This window comes from Rhagoletis zephyria, unplaced genomic scaffold, assembly GCF_001687245.7.
Source record: "Rhagoletis zephyria isolate East Lansing unplaced genomic scaffold, Rhagoletis_zephyria_1.1 Rzeph_scaffold_03818, whole genome shotgun sequence".
Taxonomy (NCBI): Eukaryota; Metazoa; Arthropoda; class Insecta; order Diptera; family Tephritidae; genus Rhagoletis; species Rhagoletis zephyria.
In genome coordinates this window covers 14,564-24,926 of record NW_016160901.1, presented here as the reverse complement: position 1 = coordinate 24,926, position 10,363 = coordinate 14,564, and the positions used below count along the sequence as shown (strand labels likewise).

At 35.8% G+C, this 10,363-nt stretch overlaps 1 protein-coding gene across 1 annotated transcript in view; it reads left to right on the top strand.

Annotated features, from left to right (window-relative positions):
* The window catches only part of LOC108369719 (nuclear RNA export factor 2-like), a 42,458-nt gene that overhangs the window by 21,994 nt on the left and 10,101 nt on the right, over positions 1 to 10,363 (top strand). The window contains 3 exon segments of the mRNA XM_017624889.1: positions 2,393 to 2,494; positions 2,552 to 2,840; positions 3,196 to 3,533. Coding sequence (XP_017480378.1) covers positions 2,393 to 2,494; positions 2,552 to 2,840; positions 3,196 to 3,533 — 729 coding nt within the window.

Sequence of the window (10,363 nt, the reverse complement as noted above, 5' to 3'; positions counted from 1 at the left end):
TTTCTTGAGCGCCATAACTGCTTGCCTCGGTGTGAGGTTATGTAGAATCATGAGGGCGGAGAATCCCGATTCGAGTATATTATATATTACTCTGTTCCCCGCAAGGGATGCCAAATTTAATGTTAGATTTGATAGCCTTGTTTAAACAATAAGTAAGCAGTTTGATCTGTAATAATGTAATTTTATTGAAAGTATCGACTTAGCACATGTGCTTTTCGTGCTGAGAGAAAGAGAACAAGACATAAGCAATAGGAATGACAGTAGATTAGAATAACTCAAAAGCAAAATGTTAAGGAGTTGCCATCGCACTTTTAGTGTAGTGATTGATTCTGAACAGCATTTTTGAGGGTTTTTATTACTTGTTTTCAGTTTGTAAGAGACGATGCTTCTGATAAATAATTTGTATTTATATTCTTACATAATTCATGTATTTATTGTGGTATTTTTTTTTCTTTTTGGTTAAAATATAGATAAAATATTTATTTATTTGATTAATGCTCAGTTTTACATGGAATAATAAGTGTTGAAGTGAAGAAATAAATTGTTTTTTTTCGCTTAATATTGCCACACTGGATTTTTTATGCGATTTTTGAGAATTTTTACATGGAGGATCTGAATTTATTCGGTTTTTGAAAATGCTGGAACGTATCCTCTGTTGTATGAAAGTAAAGAACTTTTTTATGCGGATTTTTTTATGCACCTTTCTGAGGAACGCATGTACCGCATAAAAAAGACCTAAGTGTACTATGTTCATAGTATGTAGTATGTTAGAAGTGTATTTTGTCAATATTTTTTTGATAGAGCAATAATATTCATGGATTTCGGAAAGGTAATACTATTGTGTATAGACGATAAGCCTTATTACTCGTCACCGTAAAGTTTGCATGATTTTTAATATTTCTGGCATTAATTCACTTTTCAATTGTGTATTAATGTCAATGACAATATTTCTACAATTCTTCCGACATTATCTCGCTTTTGGCGTTGACATTTGAATTGTGTATTAATGCCAATGACATTAATTCCATTGACATTATTTGAAAAAAAATGAGCAAAAACCGTTCGCAAAGAAATTTCAGAAAGTCAACGCTAGAATTCATATATTGCACTTGTTACATTAAAAAAAAAAACGCAAAAGCTGTCTTACATGGAAGGTCCTAGGTTAAGGCTTCTATCGGTGCTTTTACGAGACAGATTTGACAAGTGTATGATTTTACATATTTTATACATGCGAAAAATAGACGACTGTATGAATACTATATTGAAAAATTTCGCAGAATGTGTGTTGCCAGATTTTTAATGTTAAAATTGAAATGTATTTAAGGGATGGATTTATAAAAATTTAAACGACATTAACAAAACATTTTTAAATAATCGTTTAACAAAAAAAATGCCGAAAATATACTTTTTAGTTAAGATATGCGCTATACCTTTAAATATGCTATCATAACCAAAAATGGCGATACTATTCAAAAATATGGTTATTAGGTTAATGCATATTTTTTCTCCTCTAGTTCTCACTAATCCAACTTTTTAGTTTTTTACTATTGGTTCTATTACTTATATCTAGGTCTTTTAGATCATTAGGCAATTGGTTAAACATTTTTATTTCTTTGATTCTACTATTTTTATTACTTACAGTTATATGTATTCTTAGAATACAATATTGACTACCAATTTTTATCCTTAGCACACCTTTTTTTAGAGCTAAGCAACTATTTTTTTTTTGTTATTAGCAATGAAAATTCTAAAACAGCGGACCACGCTAATGTATGTATATTAGGGTGGTTCAAAAACAGTAAAGTCGGAATTGTAATGCTCTCACCCCCTAGGATTGTATACCGCTATTTGTTTTTTTTTTTTGAATTCAAAAAATATTTAGAGGTCGCTCAAAGCGCTCAAAGTTTTACATGTATTTATATACATATATTTATATGAAAAAAAAACAACTTTTGGTAGAAATGGTACAGAATTCTGGAATGTTTATTTAACCATTTTTTAATACTAACGATTTTTTATTGGGATCCTCATTGCATTTTTCGGGGTTTTTGGCGGACCTATAAATTATAGTAGCAATGAAAACATGGCTAAATAAACAATTGGTTGTTATTACTGGGGGTCTCCTGCAGATAACGATTCTTAAGAATTTGGGCGCTTTGAGCGACCTCGTAACTATTTTTTGATTTCAAAATAAAAATAGGGATATATTTTTTCGGTATAGAACAATCCTAGGGGGTGAGAGCACAAAAATTCCGACTTTACTTTTTCACATGCATTTTTGGGCCACTCTAATGTACATGCCTCAGCCTATGAAAAGATATTTTGCTCGAAGAGTCCAGATTTTGAGGAACGCTTGAAAGTATGTATATACATATGTATGTCTCATTTTTAGATACGTGATCCAGCACAAGAATTCACAAAAGGCGAGATTTTTGACTACTTCTTTATTACGGTATCACCAATGTTATCAGACATATTCCCTTGTTATTATAAGGTAAATAGTTTGCCCATTAATATTTTATATTTACTAGCTTAAATTAAATGTTTTTAGTTTGCGGCTGGTGAGCATCAATTCCTAGTGCGTCAATGCTTCGATCAATTAAAATATTTAGTTGACATTTGCAAAATGGAAATAAAAGTTCCACGATTTTCTAATGATTACCATTCAGCACTTTCTCACGTGAATATAGATAAGGTCTTAAAATACTACATGGTTATGAATATTAGACCTTATAAACGGGGACAAGTAGATCCAATGGACTGCATTGATAAAGCACTAACTCGCCGTTATAATGGCATAAACAGACTGCTGAATCTGGACAACTTTCAAAGCATTGATGGTAACATTAATAGTCACGTATAAATATTATGACCGCAAATATTTTCTGAATTGGATTTCGATGTACTTAAANTAACATTAATAGTCACGTATAAAATATTATGACCGCAAATATTTTCTGAATTGGATTTCGATGTACTTAAACCAAGCCACCAGTGTGAAACTAAAAGCTTGTTTGATCCATAAGCCAGTGACAATAACTTTAATTAAATCTGTCTGCTATAAAGTTATATCGACAGATTTTAATGTAAATTCTGACAGTTTAAAAGTACCCACGAAGATTTTTCTGACGGTCTTAATATGCTACACATGACGTTATCTTTAATTATTTAATTATAATGTTCAACATTTTGCAGGATTGGAAAATATCATAATTAATTTAAGCTCACCGAAAATGCTTAGCCGCGTCCTCATGCAGGCATCACGAAAATGTCTTACCAGTTGTGTGGAACTTCGTTTGGCGCACAATAAAATTACCAATGCCAATGTATCGAAAGTTTTGAGTTTGATGAGCAACTTGAAAGCAATAGACTTAGGTAACAATTGGATATTGGATTTGGCAGATGTAAAAGAGTTATCTGCGCTTGGCTTGAAGACTTTACGACTGGATGGCAATCCATTGTGCGCGAAATATTCCTTCGCTGGTGAATATATAAGAGCTGTACGGAGACATTTTCCAGAGCTGACAAAACTGGTATGTTTAATATATTAAATAAATAAGGGTTGGGCGGCAGAACAGCTCACTCGCAGTAGCGCGAGCAAGCAGGAGCTAGATGCGGGGTTAAACCTAAAAGCGAAAGGGTAAGCAATAGCCGTGTAATAGGCTATAGTGTTCACTTTTTTGTTGCCGTGTTGCCACGGACAAATATTTTTTCCTACCAAGACCAACCAAAACCTACCAAAAATTTTTTTTCAACGTCGAGTTTATTAAAAATGAAGATAACATAACATTTAGTAAAAATAAAACTCAGCTATAACAATTCATTTTACTGTAAAAACTTACACAAGTGTTTGTCTCTTTACACATACATATTGTTATTATTATTTATTTTTTTATTGTTATTTAATTTTTATTTTTTCGTAGGAGAGGGAAATGCTTTATGNTTCATTTTACTGTAAAAACTTACACAAGTGTTTGTCTCTTTACACATACATATTGTTATTATTATTTATTTTTTTATTATTGTTATTTAATTTTTATTTTTTCGTAGGAGAGGGAAATGCTTTATGCACTGGCCGGGGGAACTAGTCTCTATACTACCTTCCCCGAGTGTGGGACTCCCACTGAAGCGTGGTGGGCTACCCACTAAAACCCAAACTCCAACCGCCCGCGCAAGAATCTCGCATCTGGCTTCGCAACTCTGCATGTCTTTAGATACAGGAGCGCGCTACTGGAGCCTCTAGGCTGCTCTATTGTAGTGGCGCTTCATTCGGGTGCCCTCAGTAGACAGCGGATTACGCATTTCACGTATCTCGCAATTGCTTCCCAATTGTCTGCACTGGAGATCATTACTCCAATTACGTTGTTCGGGGTTATGTCTCCGTATCTTTCTTCCAACAATCTGCGCGAAGTCAAGAAGTGCTCGCAAGGAATAATGTATGGTGTTCCCAGAATGTGAGTTTGCTGTCAANCCAACCGCCCGCGCAAGAATCTCGCATCTGGCTTCGCAACTCTGCATGTCTTTAGATACAGGAGCGCGCTACTGGAGCCTCTAGGCTGCTCTATTGTAGTGGCGCTTCATTCGGGTGCCCTCAGTAGACAGCGGATTACGCATTTCACGTATCTCGCAATTGCTTCCCAATTGTCTGCACTGGAGATCATTACCCCAATTACGTTGTTCGGGGTTATGTCTCCGTATCTTTCTTCCAACAATCTGCGCGAAGTCAAGAAGTGCTCGCAAGGAATAATGTATGGTGTTCCCAGAATGTGAGTTTGCTGTCAAGGTTCACCTCTAGGTATTTTGTAGTCACGGGCTGAGATCCGACCATCATGCTTGTAATGGTTGGGATCCATTTCTTGGTGAGGAGCACGATCTCCGTTTTGGCTGTAGCCAATTGCACACCGTGATCGCTCATCCATCCACTGATTTTGCGCATTACCTGGTTCAGCTTGAGCTGCGCTAACTGGATGTTTCTTGCTGTTATGACGGCGGTCACCTCGTCCGCGAAGACGACAAGGAAGGCGATCTCCGGCATTTCGCAACAGACATGGCGATACGTGGCGTTCCAGAGGTACGGGTCAAGTACAGACGCCTGTGCCGTTCCGACGGTTATACGTTTCTTTCTCTGACCTTGTTTTGTTTCGTACAAAAGCCAACGGTCTCTGAGGTAGTCTCGAATCATATCTAGCAAGTATGTCGGAACTTTGAATGGCCATTCCAGGGCTTCCAGCATGTCGTCCCATCTTGCAGAGTTAAAGGCGTTTGTATAGGAATGAGTTCGGCAAAGTAGAAAACCACGTTGTAAAAAATAAGTTGATTCAAGTGTCTTCCACTTGTTTATTGATTCACGTTCTTGAATATTCTCCCGTAAGTTCACCAGAGACTTTATATACATACAGAAGTATATGAGAAAAATACATACATATGTGTTCTACTCCTAAGTACATCAGCCATAAAAACTTCTAACGCTAGAGCGAGAACAATAATAATACGCATAATATGTATGTCAAGCGATGACATTGGAAAAATTACCTAATGTTGTTTGTATTGGTGCATTCAGCAGGTGTTGATGAGCAGAGCTGAAAGTAGGTATGTTCCTGTACTAACGATGCCCAACGTTGCATTTGACCAATACCTTGCTGTAACTCTTGAGCAGCGTTCTTGACATCCAGTGTGACTAGCAGCAATACTGGCCGCGCCTGGTGGCAGGCTTCTTCGGCTTTATGTACCGCTTTAACTACTTCGCTAATTGCTCCTATAGTTGAGTGTTCCTTCCTGAAGCCATGTTGTCTGGGTGAAAGGCCTTCCTCGTTTTCTATGGCTGACGTCAAGCCTGTATTAAGCAGACTCTCCATCATCTTGCCTGATGTGTGTAGCATGCTGATTGGCCGTCTTTCATTCTTCGCAGGGCTAACTTCAACTCGTCTGCCGACAACAGTGATGCCTCGGCTTGCTCCTCGACGAACACTGTATCTGCTATTAGTGGGTGTGTGGGAAATTATGAATCCACTATATGTAGGTATATTTACATGTTTGCGTTCGCCGTTAAACGAACGCACCGGTGAAATATTCGTGTAAAGAAGGTTGCTAAAATGTTTGGAGATACCTATTTTCTATTTTTCGCAAATAACTATTATTGTCGCGGAACCTACCAAAATCCGATCTAGCCTACCAACCTACCAAATGAAAAAAAAACCTACCAGTTTTGGTAGGAAAAGCCCATGTTTGGCAACACTGGTGGCGAACAATAACGAGTTAACGATCTTGCTTGCGCATGTGTTCGTAAATAAGAGAGCAGAGAGCTGCTACTAAGCTCAGTGGGCAGCAAACCGTCATATAAAAAGGTTGTGTTGCGCTTGATGGTTCTTTTTTTCAAACAAATTTCCAACGAAAAATTCATAGCGCAAGAATAACCCCTCCCTTTTAAAATCTGACAATGCAAAAGTTAATTACAAAACAGCTAATCAGCGCGCATGCAAGTCGGCACCAGCGTTCGGATTTCACTGCAATTGCAATACATCTACTGCTTCTCTTTAGCGAGAATGATCTACTGCGGTTTTTTCAAATCTTTATTTTTTCCACCACTTGAATTACTACAATTTTTATAAATATAAATTTTTCAACGGAAAATATCGTCGCCTTAGGGTAAGAACATAGTGGAGCGGCGAGCAAAGAGCATCGAGCAAAGCTTCGATTTCAAACGCATATGTTTCAATGGGAAAGCGCATAGTGAAGAGCAAAGCGTACATACACATTTGTAATTGAAGCTTTGCTCTATGCTAGCTCTTCGCTTTGCTCGCCGCTCCACTATGTTTAGACCCTTAGAGTGTAAACCTGCTAACGACCAAAAAACATATTTTACTGCAGAGGCAAAAAACTAAATATATCTTTAACTCTTAGTCTAAGGGGAAAATCCTACATATAGTTTGTTAATCGCGCGACGTTCTATGGCCCTAATCCAGAACGAATGAAAAAAATTACGGTTTTATGGTTTTATTGGCAAATTTCTAACTTAGCCAGGTTTTAGCTTTTGTATTTTCGAAATTGAAGTGGATTTAGCAGGTTTTTTGTATGAATAAAATTGTTTCTATTTTATTTTTTGTGATTAAATCTTAATTAAAATAGGATTCCATAGATAAAAACAATTATATATATATACAAAATACAACAGATTTATTCTTCCGTTTATTGCAACAAAAATAGGCAGTTTATAAAACATATATTATATTATATATATATTATAAATTAATAGTACAAAGTCCACATATAAGATAATTTAAGTAGGAACTCAATAATGCCAGAAAGTATGATACATATTATTCAATCATGAGGTAAATTGTTATAGTAGGCGTGGTAATCTTCAGGAAGTAATCGTTTGAAATACTGGAGATCTCATACTTTCTGCGAGCAATCGTACGCCTACTCTCGTATAAATTCGGAAGGTGAGAAAACGGCAAGGAAACAGCTACTGGGGATTTTTTTTGCGGTTCAGTTACTTGAGCAGCATCTTTGCCGCGACCGGGACGAATGCTATTAAAGAATTGCACTGTGTTAAAGCTTTTAAAGAACGTGTTACTAAGATAAGTTACGTCATATGGTTTTGAATTTTTTCTAGCTGATCTACATACTTCAATGTATTCTGCAGGAACATGGATATCTCTTTTCTTAAGTGCTGGTTCGATAGTGGAATGGATACAATCAGCTTCCATTTGAGTATGGCCTACTTCAAGAAACTTTTGCTCAATAATGATATGTTATTTATAGCTGTGTATAACAAAGCATTAGCCATAATACTGTTTCGGTTTTGATATGTGCATTCGTCGCTATAAAAAATGACTGTAATTGGCTCCCCGGAACTATTATTTGGTACTACATTTTTTTCTATCAAATCTACCCACACGCTGGAAAACTCTTCTGCATTTAATCTTCCTTCTGTTTCGTTCCACAAGTAACAATAATTTCCTTGAGATATAAAAAATTAAAGCTTATTCGCTGGCTATTACCTTGGCTTAAATGCATAAAGTGATACTCTAAGATAGAACAATAATCGACCGACAGAAGCACAATATGTTGGATTTAGCAGTTGAATTTGAACTGATTGTACTTAGCAGCTTTACTCATCAAACAATTTTTGACAATTATATTTTTATATTGACGTATTTTTTTGCTTGCCAACTGCGGAATCGCCTACTCCTTCGAACTGCATCAAAAGGTCAATTTTGCCAAAAAACGGATTTAGCAGGTTTACACTCTAAGCCGACGATTTTTTTATAATCAGTAAAGGGTGTTTCTGCAACATAAAATTTAGTTATTTATGTATATACGTATTTGTATGTAAACTATATCTTGTTATTAGTATAAAATCTAAAATCTAATACGATAAAATTCGGTTTGCTGCGTTTTATTTTTAAATTCTCTGCGATTTACGAATTTCTTCGTCGGAACCTTGGTCGGTACACATTTGGATCCACGATGCAGCGAAACAAAGGTGGCGCCTTCCGCGGACCGCTAGTCCTCTCTTTATCGATTTGACAGCATCCACCCTTTCACTGACCTCACATTATTATTTTTTCGCACTAGTGATGAAAATTAAATTTTCATATTGTACCTAAAAGTAGATACACGTACCTAAACAGTAAACATGCATTTTTATGTTCATACATTTACCATAACAATTTTTCTACTTACATGAAACAATATTTTACTACGTTCCAAATGTACTTTAAATAATGTGCTTGTACCGAATGTACGTTCAAATTTAAGAAGCTGAAGAGTAGGTACAATTTAACCTAGTTTTACATCCCTATTTCGCACCACTTGTTCGCTTCTTCCTCTTCTTCAAAATTATTCTTTGCACTCTCATTCTCAAAATAATGTGACGTCACACCCAGTTGCTCGCAGCTCGATTGGCGCAATCTTGTATTCATTTCATTTCATTTTTATTTCATTTATTATAAAATATAACATTAGCACAATAAGATCCCAATGATCTTTTATAGTACAACTGTAACTTATAATAAAGAATTACAATATGTTAATGTTTAAAATTAAGTAATATATAAATCAAAAACAGGAACAACAAAAACTTACAAAACTCTATAGAGAATCACAGGTGGAGCATAAGGAAAAACATAATAATGTATTGATTAGCCTATACCTAACCAGATAGCGAGCCTCAGAGGAAAGGGTATAACTTTGGATATGAAATAGCATTTTAACGAAAATAAGAATACTTAGAATAAGCAACTTTAAGACTACAACAAAGATGGGAGAATTTCAATAGAGACAAAGAATAAATGCTGAGGTGCGCTATCTTTACAGTGTTGACAATAAACAAAATAAACAAGTGAGGCCAAAGGTAATAAAAAACAAAATATATAAGTACAACTAGTTAAACTGCGCCAAGTCCTCCTTACACATAATTTTGGTTGTGCTGTTGTTTCTCCCCTTCTCTTTTCTAACAGTACATAGCCCCGTATTGTACGCACCGGCGAAAGTTTACCATCTCGCCGCATTTTGATGGCCTCTTGTAGTAGGCGCCGTTTATCTGGTGAGAGTACTTCAAAAATATGAAAGTTACCATCAATACCGATCGGGTTGAGGGGGACTGCTGTTTTGAATCGTTTGCGGTATTCGCCAAAAGCATGAAGAGTACGATTTCTGTCAAGCGGCGAGTGAAATTTTATAACGACAGCACTGTTTCGACTAGCAGAGGAGGGCTTCCGTTCGAAATATATCGCGAATTTGGGGAGACAGGTAGTCAATAGAGAGACATACTTGATTATAAACACTTTTAAGTTTAAGCAAGTAATCCCGGGATTTTCAAGATTTGTAATTTGCACTGATGGCAATAATAGAAACTCCTTTTCTTGACCAGTATTGGCTATATTTCTTTTTTTATTTAATAATTCAATATCAATATATTCGCGAAACCATAGGCAAAATATAGTAAAATTGTGTTTTTAGTTTTTCACTCTGACGTCAGTAATTTAAAAATGATTTAAAAATTCAGAGAAATGTGCTTAGAGAAGAAGTATGGGCAAGAACGATAGAATACAAGATTGCGCATTCCCGCAGAATGACATTTGTGGCAACGGGTAAACAAAGCATATGGCGAAGAACAATGAGTTTACAGTTGTGAATTTGCAGTGAGAAAACTGTGTTTTCTTCTCGATTCACCAATTTCGCAAGCCATCTTTGAATATAGCAAATTAAGCACAACGTTAACAAAAAATATACAACCACTCTTGAAATGTGTTCAAAAGATTAGGTCTTATTAATTCACTATTGAGAATTTTTGTGTTTGTATTGCAGGTGGAAAAAGTGATAATATCTTGTCGCACCGCATGTTTTCCTGCAGAAA